This window comes from Mollisia scopiformis (genome assembly GCF_001500285.1).
Source record: "Mollisia scopiformis unplaced genomic scaffold LY89scaffold_27, whole genome shotgun sequence".
Lineage (NCBI taxonomy): Eukaryota > Fungi > Ascomycota > Leotiomycetes > Helotiales > Mollisiaceae > Mollisia > Mollisia scopiformis.
This window is the reverse complement of record NW_017263607.1, coordinates 275,620-291,158: the sequence shown is the minus strand read 5'-3', so window position 1 is coordinate 291,158 and position 15,539 is coordinate 275,620. Positions and strand designations below refer to the sequence as shown.

The 15,539-nt window shown below is 47.3% G+C and overlaps 2 protein-coding genes across 2 annotated transcripts; one reads left to right on the top strand and one right to left on the bottom strand.

Annotated features, from left to right (window-relative positions):
• Nucleotides 1-7,205: 7,205 nt before the first annotated feature.
• LY89DRAFT_656573 (putative aspartyl-tRNA synthetase, cytoplasmic) lies at nt 7,206-9,793 on the bottom strand (the record flags this gene model as incomplete). The annotated part of the gene is made up of 2 exons (XM_018212393.1): nt 7,206-9,336; nt 9,402-9,793. 2 exons carry the CDS (start codon nt 9,791-9,793, stop codon nt 7,206-7,208), a joined length of 2,523 nt encoding a protein of 840 aa, XP_018064319.1.
• A 3,511-nt stretch (nt 9,794-13,304) lies between these two features.
• LY89DRAFT_596963 (alpha/beta-hydrolase) lies at nt 13,305-14,681 on the top strand (the record flags this gene model as incomplete). The annotated part of the gene is made up of 1 exon (XM_018209955.1): nt 13,305-14,681. The coding sequence occupies one exon, from the start codon at nt 13,305-13,307 to the stop codon at nt 14,679-14,681; it is 1,377 nt and encodes a 458-aa protein (XP_018064318.1).
• Nucleotides 14,682-15,539: the final 858 nt, after the last annotated feature.

Sequence of the window (15,539 nt, the reverse complement as noted above, 5' to 3'; positions counted from 1 at the left end):
GTAGATAATGGCCTGGAAGAGGAGAGAGTCAAGGGTCCTATATAGGAATCACTCGCTCAAGACTGAGGGCAACTCAAGTGCCACTGCTAACAGCACCCAAAAATTTCAAAAAAGTGAATCAGGCAGGGAAAAGTAGATAAGTACATCTGTAAACCACAGGTGAAGCCCACGTTCCCTATCTTCATTGTAAATAAGCATATAAATATACCCCTCTCCCTTTGCCAACTTTTATTCAAAGCAACTGGGCTCGATCCCCATCTCTTCAGCTTCGTCAAACACCAGCCAAAGCTGGACTTCAAACATCGTTGACGCTCTCACTAACGATGGTCTTCAGGCCGAGATCAAGCTCTTAAGCCTTAAATGCCCCACCTTTCAATCTTCATCCACCATAAACTTTTATCATCAATCGTTTGTTGATTGCCATCCAACCTGCCTTTTACTGTCACCACTTCCCATAACCTTTAATATCCCCAGCATTCACCACACCTCCGTGTTCGATATTTTCATCTTAACAAGATCATTCTTAAGACTTTGACGCTGACTAGCAAAAGTTTTTGGCTTCTTTTCCGGGTCGGTACAACAATCTATCTCAATAAGAGACTCGGGGTCGTTGTTACAAATTGAGGTTGGAAGGGAGTCGAGAAGTGTAAATGCTTTAGTCCAAAAACCACCGATTTTCCACCTCCCTTTGTCTAGAGAGCTATTGAAACCCCCAGCTACTCCTCTAAATATGTCGACTTTGTGAAAACTCCAAGAGGAACTCGAGTATTTGATAGCTTGTTCCCCACCGGCTCCTTTCCTTCTCGACATCTCGTGACTTTTCCTCGAGCCAGCAAAGAGTACGTGTATCGTATTACAATTCACTTATCCAAACTTCCCCTGTCAATTATTTGATTATTGTCACCTCACCTCCTTTCCATAAGCCCATATTGTCCTTCAATACCCTTCCTTCTCTTAACTCCACTCAATTCGCCACATGAAATATCCACCTTTAACATTACTCTCCCTAACGAACCCACACAAATTACGATCAACTCCGTATTAGTCGCACGGCGGCTATGATGAGACGCTCGAGCTGTGCTTATATACCCACTCATCGAGAAGGTTGCAGGAGAGGGAATAGGGAGCGAGATTAAGTGAACAAATTGAGCGAAATTGAGCTGAGGATAGTGAATGTGTAAATCAACGAATTTAACCTTGCCTTTTCTCAAGGTATAGCTATATAAACACCCACCCACCACAGATCCAGTACCAACGACCTCACAAGCTAGAGATGGGATTATTTATGCTCGCTTGATCCCCACTCACACACTCTCTGATCCAATTCCCCTTCTCTGAACTTTGCAACTTTTTCTTAATCAACATCATCATCCTTCATTACTCATCATCTCTGAAATGTTGTTGCCAAATTTCTACTCGCTATGAAGATGTCTACCTCCACTCCCCTCTTTCTAGCAAAGCACCATCACTCATTCTTACTCTCTCTAACACATTCATAGCCAATCGACCAAATCCTTTCGACGCGTCCCAGTCCCTGATTTTCAAAATATTAAACTATTAGCTATTCCCATCATTTCTTCCTAGTTCTCTCAACGTTTTATCGCTATATCTAGCAGTTTTGTTGTCAACCTTTTCTTCATTATCAAATCCTTCACCACTAATACAAAACCCTCAGATTCCCCACCTTATCCCTTAATAACCCTCCCCTACAACCTCAATTTCTTCTTTCATATAAAATCCAATGCCCAACACACGCGCGGCTTCAAAATTTCTCCACAAACCCTCCTGAAACGGCTATGTACTTCTCGAAATGTAATGTAGCAAGAAAGAGCTTGGAGTATCATGTTTATATAGGTCCTTGATGAGGCCAGAGATGAAATTCGGAGAGAGCAGAGAGTAAAAAGACGTAGAAAGAGTGAATACACCAAACATGCAATTGAGTTGAGGGGGCTGAATAAACCCCGCAAACCCAACCTCATTTGCTTTTCTAGGAGACGCGTATATAAACGCCCCTCTCCGCTCCACCTTTCAAGTTTCCAATCGTTTCTATTAACAAAGCAATCTTTGAGCCTGGTTCCACTCCTATCCGTTCTCAGTTCCAATGTATTACATCGAAACCTCGTCTATTTTCAAGCCCGCAACGTATCTGCACGCCTCCTTATTCATCCCAACTTCCATCGACAAACCTTTCTTCACTGTCAATTCTTTTATAGACTACTCACACGCCGAACGTCATTTGCTGTTCTTCAGATCCCCGGATCCTGAGTCCCCGTCTCAACGAAGCCAATTCGGGGGAAGAATGTTCTCGGGTTGCTTTATAGGGAAGAGAGAAGAGCTTGAAGGGGAGAGGTTCTTTATATACTGTTTTATTGCTCAAATCTTGAAGCAATAATAAGTGAATAGCTCATGTGGAGCCGAAAACTGAACAGACTAAGCAGTGAATGAAGCGCAATCGAGTTGAATGAACAAGTCCACACACCCACCTCTCCTTTACCACCTTCTTGAGCAAAGAGTATATAAATTGCTCCCTCTCACCCCTTCTTTCCAAACTAACATAACTGATCCACATTCTCGTCGCTTCAGGCTCGCGCTCGACTCAACATGTTTGCTCGGCATCTACTGACCCGTATACACAATCCCTTTCCATATAGTAACCTTTTCTTACCCTGCTATCACCAATTCCTGAACGTTATTATCAACATTTTCTTCGCCAATAAACCTTTCCTCGCTGTCAATCTTCTCTATTTTCTTGATTCCATCTACCCACTTCCCAAAGTGGCTCTGAATGATCCACGATAACTCAAGTAGACCCGATTCCTACTTAAAGGCTAATTTACTTATCTGAACCTCTCCTTACCAATCAACCGATTGGAAATCTCTAGGATGGATTGCATTACAGTACATAGAAAAGAAGAGAATTGATGAAGGAAGGAGAAGCTTATATACCCTTTTAGAAGGCTAGCAGCGAGAGACGGTGAAGCGAGAGAAGTATTGAATAAGTAGAAAAAATGAATTGAGTAGATCATGAAAATTGAATCCTTAACCCCATAACCCCAACCTCTTCTCCTCTCTTAGAAACAAAAGTATATAAACCTCCCCTACCCCCACCACTCCTTAATCAACCCCCCAAAAGCGTACCCAAACGCAATCCATTGGTAACACCGATAAACCCATCCTCTACAACCCGTAGCCAATTTCACAGACTAGTAATAATTCCACGATGCTCCATAGTTAGTTTTGGTCTTACTTATCTCGTGTTAAGTGCTGCTGTCAACCCTTTCATTATTGCCAAATTTCCTCATCTATCTCACATATGCACATTAAACAAGTCTTAAGACTAATACCGGCGTTTGCCTGAAGTTGTCTTCTATAATCCCACCAGTATTCCTTGTATCGGATTTCTTTTCAACGAACCCGCTAAGGAAGAAGATCGAAACGCTGATGAGCGTCATAGATAAAAAAAAGAGAACTGAAGAACAATTGGGTGTTTATATACACCTCACCTAGCCCTAAACCCAACGCTCAACAACATGTACTGAAAAAAGTGAATAGATCAAACAAGCACTCGAGCTGCGGAAGACCGGTGAATCCCTGAATCTACAACCCCAACCTCAACCTCCTCTAATTCTCTCCCAAAGAACTATATAAACCCCCGCCACATCTCTTATTTTGATTAACCTTAGCATCCGGCAACCAAGATTAGATCAACTCCGCTCTGCCTGCTTTGTCACTACACCTGCGCCGTATTCAATTGCTCCCCTCTGCACCTCGCAATTCTTTCTCAATGCTCAAATTTCCAAATGTCTTATCACTACCATCACGGTTATTTGTTCTTAAATTTCGCGATCACATCCCGAATTTCCAACTGTCAACTACTACTCACTCGTTGTCAACGTCTTTGAATCTCATCTCTGAATATTACCACTCAAATGAGTTTGAACCACCATCGTGCAAGAAACTGTATTGCACTCCTACTCCCAGAAGCAGTTGAAGCATTGCAAAACTTGGTCTCAAGATATACGCTCGAAAAGCGTTTAAAGCTATGGTTTATATACCTCTGCCTCGTTCGGAATCTGCAGTTTGAGTGAGCCTGAGGGGTGGAAAAAGTGAATCAATTCAAGCAAGCACTCGAGCTACGAATGGCCGGTGAATCACTATTCTCAATTCTAACCCCAACCCTCCCCTACCTCCCCCCATCTCCCCCGCCATGGAACTATATAAACCCCTACCACCCCCTAACTAAGCTCATCAACTACAGCAGAGGGGTATTGAGACCTTGACAAGGATCCGTCTCTTTCTCTGCTTCCCACACTCACACCGGTACCCCAACCCTATCTCCCTCCTAACTCTATCCCCATCTCCATCTCTATTGTCAATCGTGTTCACCACGTAGTTCGCATTTATTTTCGTTACTAGTTACTTTTCTACTATTGTCAAATCTTTTCCCGCTATCAAGTTCTCTTACCTCCACTCGCCTCTGGCTTTCCATAACTTATATTGTTTTTTAAATTTCCTCCATCACTCAACCTTAAACACCTCATTATACTCGAAACCCGACAAGCGATACCCGGCACACACGCATGCAATAGCTCTTCAACAAACCTTCAATGAGAGACCAGCAAGATCAGCGCCATGAAAGAAGAAAAGTGTTGAAGAAAAGAAAGGCTTTATATACCTCAAACCCCCTCCTTTATTTGCTTGATATTGGGAACTAAGTGAAAAGCAACGAGGTATAAGCAAAGGAAGTGAATGAACTTAGCAAATATCCCGCACGCAAAGGAAGTGAATCACCAACCCTACAACGCAACCACTCTCCTCTCCCTCCTCTCCTACCCTCCTAGAACTATATAAACCCTCACCACCCCCTCTCGTTCCAACCCCAACAATTGAAGAAACCGAGCCCCTATCACTTTCAACAGCAACCTCTTCCTCTGCAAGAAGTCGGTTGCTTAGTCCCCGGCCACACGAGCTCTGTTCGCATCAAAATCCCTCACCAGCCTACTACGCTCTTTCACCCTCCTTAGAATTTCTATTACCAATTACCCCTTCATTGCTAACCCCTGCCTCCTGCTATCTACCCAAACACAAACCTACACCCCTGGAGCCCCAGCTTATCTCTCAACCCCGTCCTTAAAAGGGAAGAAGAAGAAGAAGAAACTTCTAGTGGGAAATAAATAAATTAGGGGAAAGAGAGGGGAGGGGGTTATATACCTCACTTCTGTCTGCTTAAATGCGGGTCGGCAAGAGAAGTGAATAAACCAAGTAAGCACTTAAGATGCGGAAGGCCGGTGAATCACGCACCCTCTAACTTCAACCTCCCTACTCTCATAAAACTATATAAATTCCTTCCTCCCCCCCTTCTCAACCTTCCAAACCTCCAATCGTGTCCCTGTTGCTTCTTCTGTCAGAGAGAAACTCGTTCCTCTATCTCCACGCCAGCTCGGCGTTGTTCGGCTCCCCTACTTTGTACTCTACTTTCTATTCTCAACTCCAAGTTTTCAAAAACTCCCCTCATTACTAATTTTGCTCATCCCGAATTTTCGTTGCTAATTTCTTACCTACTATCAACACCTCCACTATGTCCCCAAACACTCTCCAATATTTCACAAAACCGACTCCTAAGCTGAAAATCAATACCCGACACCCGGCTTCCGGCACACGACACCCGGCACACTCGGCACACCACCCGGCACACCCATGATCCACCCTCTCCTATGGTCCCCTCGTCTGACTGTGCGATCATCTGACGGCTTAAAAAAAAAAGGAAAGGAGAGTTTGGAGAGTGGGGGTAAGGGGGTTATATACCCCATCCATCACTTAAAAAAAAAAATAAGAAGCAGTAAAAAAATTAAACCCAAAAAGGCTGGCACCAAATAAGCAGGAAAAGTGAATAACCAAACCCACAATTCTAGACTTTTCTTCTACTCTTCTAAAGAATCGAAGAACTATATAAAAACCCCCTCCTCCCCTCTTCTCAAATTTCCAACACTTTCAACAAAATCACTTTCCAAAGATCGTCTGCTTGCCCGGTGCCCACTCACACCGAGCCCTTTGCTCCCCTGTTCTACCCCTCATCTCCGCCTATATATATATACATATACCTTTCCCCAACACTAAACATTTATCACCAACGCACCGCTAGGGTTTTTTTTCTTCTTTTCTTCTTAGACATTTATTGCCCAACTACCTCTTTACTTCTATCACTAATTTTCTGCTCACCCTTACTAATCTCGAAAATTTTACTATCATTTCATTTTAAATCACTATTGTTCCCTACCTAGGTAATTTATTTATTCACCACCACTTATCTCGATTACCCACAACCCCAAACATTTCCCTAAAATTCGTTCTTTCTATACTTGACTGAAAAAAACCTTCGATAATAGCACCCGATACACCCGGCACACCCATTATCCAAGCTCTCCTCATCGCCCCCGCCCCCCCCCTCCGAGAGTGCCATCATCTGACGGTTTAACGAGAAAGAAAAAAAAAAGAGAAAGGGAGACTTGGGAGGGAGGGGAGGGAGGGGAAGGGGGGTTATATATACCCCCATCCCTGCCTTCCATTGCTTGATATTATTCACTATCCAACCAACCAAGTCAAGTCAAAACTAAAAAAAGGGGGGAAAGGGGGGAATAGAAAAAGGGGGGCAAAAGGGGGCGGAGGAGTGAATACACAATACAACTACAAAAACCCACAAACCCCAAAACCCAAAACCCAAAAAACTTACAAACTCACGCTTCCCTTCCCTATCTACCTTTCTTAGCGAAAAACACAGCAAAAACAGCCCAGAAATTAACAAAGCACCTCCATCTCTATTTCTATATTACAAAATTAATGTTACTATCAACAATAGCACGACACGACACGACAACGCACGGAAAAATTCCCAAACAAAGTTACGAGAGAATTATTTCCTATCCTATCCTATCCTATGCTATTTTCTACTCGATCTTAACCCGCAACAATAAGCCTCAGCTTCAACGTCAGCCGGAAAAAGAAAAAAAAAAGAAATGGTATTTGTTGTATCCCGTTGCTTGCATGTATTCACTGCCCAACCAACTAGTCAACTGACCAACTAGTCAATCGTAAGAAAGAAAGGGAAAAAAAAAAAGACCCTCCGCTTTGCCAGAATCATTATCTTCGACTCGGAATTTATAGAAACCACATCCCCAGCCTCATTATCCCTCCTCTCTCCTCCTCCCTTATCCCTCTTCTTCAAGGAATCCCATAATCGCCCTAATGCCCCCCGCCCCCAGCCCGCCCCTAGGGTAGGCCACATAAACACTCTCATCCCAACACCCCATCTTCTCCCTAAACTCACTCTTATTGGTCAAATGAAACTGCCGATTAATCGTCTCATACGCCTTCTTCAACGCCTTAACCTTCATCTTGCCCAGATTCCTGCCCCCGCGCATCTCGCTTGCCGCTCCTGTTCCGAACGTGATGCGTTTACACTCCGTGTCCGCCGCGGCGATGGAGCGGAGGGCGTGCAGGATCAGGGACTCGATGGTACCGGATGGGGCGTTGGGGAATTCGAGCGAGAATTTAACTTGGTAGCCATTGGCAGGCGAGAGTTGGTGCAGGACGACGAGGGCGTGGATGGTGCCTGTGCCGGGGTGGTAGGAGTAGTAGTACCTGCGATGCTCTTGGTCGATCCAGGGTCTGATTTGCGTCAAGTGGACTTGGGTGCCCTTGCGGCCTTTATGCCAATCCGCGATCCGCGCGTCGATTTTCTGGACGATGTCCTCGGGGACCGGCTCGTTGGGTGGGAGGTCGACTTCTTTGATGCCTTCTGCTTCGGCGTGGCGTACTTTGCGGGCGAGGTCTTTGTCCTTGGCAGCGGGGTTGTCGCGCGGGTTCGCCCGCTCTTCGGCGGCGCAGGAGAGGGTGCGCCATTGGAATTTCTCGCCGAGGTATTCTTCGATTTCGGCGCCGATGATCATCCAGAGGGGTTTGAGGTTTTTGTGCTCTTCTTTCATGTAGTCGAGGTACGCGGACACGACTTGTGGGTATTGGGATTTGGCGCATAGAGGCTCGCCGACGGCGATGGCGTAGTTGTTGTGGATTACGTAGCCTTGAGCGGCGCCGGTGGAGGGGTGACGCCAGACGTGGTAGCGTTTGTCGAGCCAGGAGGTGTTGGCTGCGTCGCCGTAGTTGGCGATTAGTTTTTCGAGGGGTTGGAGACGGGATTCGAGGGACAAGGCTCCATTTGTGTTTGGAGAGTCATGTTCGGGGTCTGTTCGTTCCCAGGGTGGGTTGGTGGTTGATGCTTCTTCATGGCGTAGACGGAGGACTGCTGGTCTTGCGGGGAGAGATTTCGGGTCTCGTGGGAACATAGATGCGAGACGAATGTTGCCAAGGTTCAAGAAGAGGTAGGTGAGGCGTTCGAGACCGATTCCACAACCGGCGTGTGGAGGAGCTCCCCAACGGAAACCTTCAAGGTATTCGGTCATGGTTTCTGGACGAATGCCTTTTTGCTTCATTCTCTTCTCGAGGAATTTCGCATCATGGATACGTTGACCACCAGTCAATATTTCTTGACCTCTCATGAAGATATCGAACGAATTGGTGATTCGGTCATCAGTTGGATCTGGCATGGCGTAGAATGGTCGAACAGATGAAGGGAATTTGTCCAAGATGTAGTAATCCGTCTTGTACTTTTCCTTGACAATCGCACCTAGTCGGATTTCTGCACGAGTTGCCAAATCTTCATATGGATCTGGTGGGTTCCCTTCCTCATCAACCCATCCATCATCAATCAACATTTGAACACCTTCTGTGAATGGAATTCTTGGTGTCTCTTCTAACCAGACGACCTTCTCTTGTGGATAGAATTGCGAGATGAGATCGATTTCCTTGGAGTAGCGGTCATAGATTCCTTTCCACAGGTTCTTAAACATTCCATCAATGATGGTCAAAGCTTCATGGTAATGCTCTTCCAAAGCCATCTCCAAATCCAATCCAGTGTACTCGGTCAAATGTCGAGGCGTGTTACTATCCTCAGCTCTGAATACAGGACCAATTTCATAGACACGTTCGAAATCTGATGCAATAGCCATCTGTTTTGGTAATTGAGGGGATTGAGCAAGGAATGCTGGTCGACCAAAGTAGTTCAACTCAAAGACTGTTGCACCAGATTCTGAAGCTCCACCTTGCAACTTTGGAGTGTGAATCTCGATGAATCCTTTGTCATCCAAGTACGTTCTGAAAAGGTTGCAGATACCAGATTGGATTCGGAAGATGGCTTGAGCTGGACCAGTTCGAAGATCGACGATACGACTGTTCAAACGAACTCGTTGCGGTAATGATCGAGTCTGTTTGTACACATCCATACTACCTGGTAAATATTAGCTTGCGTTCTCGCCCCACGACATGAGAACATACTTCGACTCAACAACGCAGAGGTCCGCGCTACATCTTGTGATTTCCTCGAGACATCTTGCGATTTACGATTTCCAGGCACGGGACTCGCAACTCTGTTTGGCCGTAACAGCTCTTGAGAAGCTCTCGGTGTACCTTCAGCAGGGGTATTATTATCCGAGGACCCAGGGAACAACGATCCCTCATCCTCCTCATCATCTTCCACATCCTCTCGATCACGATTGATATTCTCCGCATCATAGACCGTGAACGGAACATTTTCCGTCAAGTTCCCAACTTTGTGTACCTCGTATACCTCAAGCTCGTAATCGTGAATCGTGGCGTTCTTGACTCGCTTCGGCGCCTTGCGCAGTTTGGCGTGCACGACGACAATGGTCTCGCTAGGGTAATGTTCGACGCTTCGAACCATCTGCTCGGAAATCGTCCCATGGTTATCTTCGCCCTCTGGAGATTGTCAGCGTAAGCTCAACATCGGCTAAACTCCACATACCTTCCAGTTCTTCAAGGCCTTTGTAGCTTTGGAGTACGCCTTGGATCGTCATGGTTTGCTGTCGGAAAACGATAAATACAAGCTTCGCACTCATTCGTCGCAGGGTATGTATACGAGCTCGAAAGCTGATTATCTTCCCTTCCATTCCTGGCAGATTTTAGCAAACATCACCAATAGCATCCAATTGACTTACTCTGCAAATCCAAATCCTTGAACAAGATTCGATTCTCGTGATTCCACCTCTTACTCATATTCATGCTGTACGGTCTGTACAGTTTCGTCAATTCGGGCGGACCCTCTTGAATGAACTTCTCGTCCTCAATGCGCGCCATGGATTCGCGTTTTCTGTTCTCGGCTTTCTGGCGTTCCTTGTCCATACTTCGTCGTATCCTATCCGCCTGGATAATCTCCCGACTCTGACGCTTGTTCTCGACCGGTGTCCGCACTCCATTTGGCGGCGTGGAACTATTCGGAGTTCCATTCTGAACTGGAGTAGAAATTCCCTCTGTCTTGCTTGGGGTAGCCGATTCGGAATCGGTCGAGTTGTTGGAGGAGGTATTGATCTCCTTCAATTTCTTGAATGGTTTCTTGAGGAACGACATCATGACACTTCTTCCTTCTTCTTCTTCTTCTTCTTCCACGAGATTATCTCTGTGGTGTGGTGAGTGGGTGGGTGCGTGGGAGAAATGCAATGCAGAAATTCGGAAGAAGCGTCGGTAGTCGCGAGTATTTTGTAGGTTGTGGAGTACCGCGCTGCAGGTGGCTGATTAATCTAATCAGTCAGGTTGAAATGGGGGATTTGATGACTCGAGCGCCGGAAGATGCGAGGCTGGGGGATGAGGAATATGTATAGGCGAATGAGGGTGCAGAGAGCGGAAGAGTCGGATTCCATTCACTGCTGGTCGCCAAGAAAAATTGAGAGAGAGGGCGTGGGCGTGATCGTGATGAGAAAGAAGAAGCAGGAGAGGACGGAAGAGTGCGGATGCGAGGGGGAGGGAGCGGGTTTTTGTTGATCTCGAGATCAAAGCTCGACCGCGAATTCCTTTCTTGAAAATCCGAACGGAAAAAAGCGGGAAGGGAAATAAGATGGGGGAATTATTATTTTTAATTGGGAAATGCAAGATCTTGATCTTGGTCTTGATGCGGATTGCGAGCGACGTTGACGACGAACGAGACGAGATAAGATTAGGCGGTACCTCCTCCTACCCTACAGTACCGTGCCAGCCAGCCATACTTAGCAGATCCATTAATAGCGAACCGCCGGTGATGTCACCCACAATTGTACTTATGTCAGGTCGGTCATGTCTGGTTCGTGTCAACACCGACTGGAACTGGGACTGGCAATCAGACTGGCCAGACCGCCCAGGCGCAGACCGTGGATGGGATTTATGTATTCCCGCCATGGCAGGACCCTTGAAACCCGTCACATACTGTAACCAGTGTTGTGGTCGTTGATCAATCGTACACACAGACCGGAGAGAAATCTCCGGTCTGTGAGATGAGGGTGATGTGATGTGATGTGGAGCGATCAATCAAAATTTCCCCAGCATGAACACATACGGAGTACATCCACGTCATGCGTCCTGTCACTCGATAATCTTCAAACACAACCTGACCTTACTCAAAGCCTCTGGCTCTCACTCACTCACAACAAAATGTCTCTGCCAAGCTTGGTGAACCGACTATCCCGGACCTTCGCTCCGTGGCGCTGAGGCTTGTTTGCTTGCGGCTTAGTCACGGAGATCAGTGTCGTGTGCCAAGACTGGTGGCGGGTGTGGCGTCGTACCTGAGTGGGCCGAGGATCTGATAGAGGATAGAGCGAGGAGCATCACCGAGGAAAACCGAGCGCGAGACCCGATTCACGAGAAGACCGATTTGAGCAGAGGGAGGAAAGAGAGCAGAGATACTGTACAGTATATATTTGATAGCTTTGTCTTCATCAGGACAGCAGTTCGCAGACGCGTATATACCGGGAGGCGGAGTTTTTTTCATTTGATTTACAGCTTACTTTGGCGGCGGTGCAATCGATGTCAGATTGCACCCGGCTTCTCGGATGCGAAGAGAGTTCTCAAGGTTCTTTTGGTTGATAGGAGATGTTGCTTGGGAAGCAAGGCAAGGCAAGGTAGGGGAGCATTTGGATATGTACAGTATGAGTTGATGCTGTGAAAGGATACCTACCTACTGTAGATAGATCTACCTACCTAGGTATTCCATGCTCCAGTGAGCTTGGAAAACAAGTTTCACGTGAAGCTGCTCAACACCATTCGAATTTCGGTCATCTGAGGACTAGGCAGTTAATTCTCCTAACATACCAAAACCAAACCAGCGTTGATAGTTACAGACAGTCCATCTTCACTCTTCATATCTTGAAGCTTGACCGACCACTGTCACCTGACTCAGTGCGTTTCCCTCAAAGAGCAAGAAACCTATTTCGATACTTGTCCATGATTGGGTACCATCCAAAAGTCTAGAGCACCTCTACTGTACAGCAATTCTCCAGCCTCGTCAAACGGCAGGCGTCCTTGTTTTCGTTTCATGCAATCTCTTCCGAGACACCATTATTCGCTTGGGTAAATGAGGTAGGTATACCTTGGTCTCTTCCAAGACAACCTTGGAAATCCCAGACATGCTCATCCTTCCCGTCCGCTTCCAAGAAATACAACACTCAGCAAGGATATAGTCGTACCTGACCTCATCTGTGTTTCATCTGAGTCCATCATTCAAGAACTGGATCTTAACACGTGATGTGGCCGAATTGAGGTCTGTCCCAGGACAACCTTCACATACATGCATAATAAGAAATGTCATCAAGACCCATCATGAAGTCAACTATCTGAGTTTTGTCTCATTAGAAGTAAAGCACAAGGAATCACTTGTATGATTTCTTACCTGCCCTCGAGCTCTCGTCCAACTGACAACCTTTTTTTCAGGCATGTCTCAAGTTCCGTCGCGTGGCATCCCTCCCAAATGACGTATCTCGGCAGGGTCCCACCCCGAATCTTCTCTCGATTCCAGAAGTCGTCTTGCCCCAATCTAATCTACAGTAACTCGCAGCCAAGAAAATGATGTCGACCCACGGCGGTCCAACCAGAGACTCAAAGTGACCTGCAACAATACTCAAATCAACGACATCTCGACTTCCTCCCGCCCAGTATACCCAAAATGCACGTTGCTTAGTGATAAGAATCCCACTGAGCCCCAATCGACACGTACTCGCACGGTCCCAATCAACCCCCGACCCTGAAGTATTTATTTATCAACCAACCACTGAATCGTGATCCAAGTCTCCACCTAAAATCACCACGATTTCAGGGCCCTCCACAAGTGCTTATCATACCCCTCGACCCCTCGACCCCTCGACCCCTCGTCTCGCCTCTCCCCCCTCGAATGTTGAAGTCGAATAATGAGCATTGCTCGTTTGGTTCTCTACATGAAAGCTTCAATATGGAGGGCCCTCATGGCCATAGGAATGAAATTCCATCATCTCGCCGACCCGCGACCTCCGAGACCCAATTTCAAAATCGTCATCCCGTCAAGACTCTCCCCTCGTGGAGGGACCTTTAAACTCGTCTTCTACGTACCACAATCGTACTTCGAGGCACCTGACGAGTATCGCTACCCCGTCGTGGTCAACTTCCACGGCGGCGGCTTCACGCTGGGCACCGGGACAGATGATGCAAGATGGGCCAGCACGGTAATCGAACAAGTCGACGCTGTATTCGTCTCGGTCGAATACCGGTTGGCACCCGAATACCCCTTCAGCGTAGGAGTCGAAGACGGAACAGATGCCCTGATCTACCTCGCCTCCCACGCCGAAGAACTCCGTCTAGATCCCAATCGCATGGCCCTCTCCGGCTTCTCCGCTGGGGGAAACTTTGCCTTTACAGTCCCCCTCATGCTGTACGACCTGCAAAACGACGCCGGAAAACGAACCCTCCTCGACTCCTCCAAGAAACCCAAGAAATTCAAAAACGGCCACCACCAACAACTAAACCACAACTACCTGCACCCGCAATCCGCGGACCCGACCCCCTCCTCCTCGCAACTCTCCCTCCCGCGCCCAACCCAAACCCGCACGCACTCCAGCACGACCTCCATCGTCAAGCTCTCCGACCTCGAACCCACCGCCCTCGAAATCGCCCACCAGCTCCCCGCCCTCACCCTCAAATGCATCATCTCCTTCTACCCCCCAACCGACTTCCGCTCCTCGCGCGACGAAAAACGCCTCACCAACCCCGCCCCCGAGAAGAACCTGCCCCCCATGCTCACAAACCTCTTCGACGCCTCCTACATCCACCCCTCCGACGCCATCGACCTGACCGATCCCTACCTCTCGCCCGCCGCCGCCTCGGATTCCCTGTTACGCTCCGCATATCCGGAAGACATCATCCTATATACCTGCGAATACGACATGCTGAACGCGGAAGGCGTCGCGTTCGGGGAACGGCTGCGCAGTAAGGAGGTCGGGAAGGTGGTGCATGGCGGGCTGGTGAAGGAGGTCCCGCACGCGTTTGACAAGAAGCCGAATCCGGTTAGTTTTCCGAAGAGTGCGGAGAGGTGCTATAGTGAGGCGTGTGCGGAGCTGAGGAGGGTGTTTGGGGGACGGAGTAGTGTGGAGGAGAGGAGGCAGTTGGAGCTGGAGGAGGAGGTGGAGCGGTTTGATGGCGTGGGGAGTTTACCCGGGATGAAGGGGGAGGTCAAGGTTGATAGGACGGGGGAGAGGGAGAGGGATGGGAGTAGGGAGGGTAGGAAGGGGAGGAGTCCGAGTAATCCCGGGAAGGCTTTTAAGTTGGAGAATATGATTTAGAGGATAGGAAGGGTGTGTTTTGATTGGGATGGGACAGTACACGATGGACGGGAGAACAGGTGCATGAGGACAGAGGCGTTTTATAGATCGGTTCAATTGTATTGTATATATGTATGAAAAGCTCCACAAGTCCTTTCACTTTCTTCCCAAGTAATGTCTAAGTTCGACTTCTATTTACACTGCATTATTTTCCTACATAATTCATCTACGATTGCTTCCCTCTCGCTTCCTCTTCCGCCCGTCACCATACCAGCATCCCTCTCTCCTCTCCGTGCTTCACACACCCCCTAACACACACCCTTCCAACACCCCCTTCCCCCCAATATCACAATCCCAACTCTCTCTCCGACCCCTTTATCAAACACAATTTCCATTTCCATTTTAATTCCCACTTTCAATTTCTCACACATACATACATACATACATACATCGACCCTCATATCCTCCTCACAGCCAGCGAGAAAATAATGAGCTAGCTTTTCCTCTCCATTCTTCTCCTTCTCTTTTTATTAGAAAATTTGGAGTGTTGATGTGGTGCAGAGGGGGGGATTTGTTGTGTGTTGTGCGTTGTATGTCGATATTTCCTTTTTTTAATTGTTCTATCTTTCTTCAGGGGGGGAGGGGGGTAGAAGTAGGGAATGGCGGAAAGGAAAATGTGGTGTATGTTTACTTTTATTTTACTTTAGTTTACTTTTCTTTTTCCTCTCTAAAACTTCGAGGTTGTGTTTGTTTTTCTGTTTTTCGGGGGGTGTGAGTGAACTGACTGACTGGCCCAACAGAGGGAAAGAAAGGGGAGAGAGAGAAAAGAGAAGAGAAAAGTATATAAAACCACCCTTCTCTCCCTTTCCCTTGCTCTCT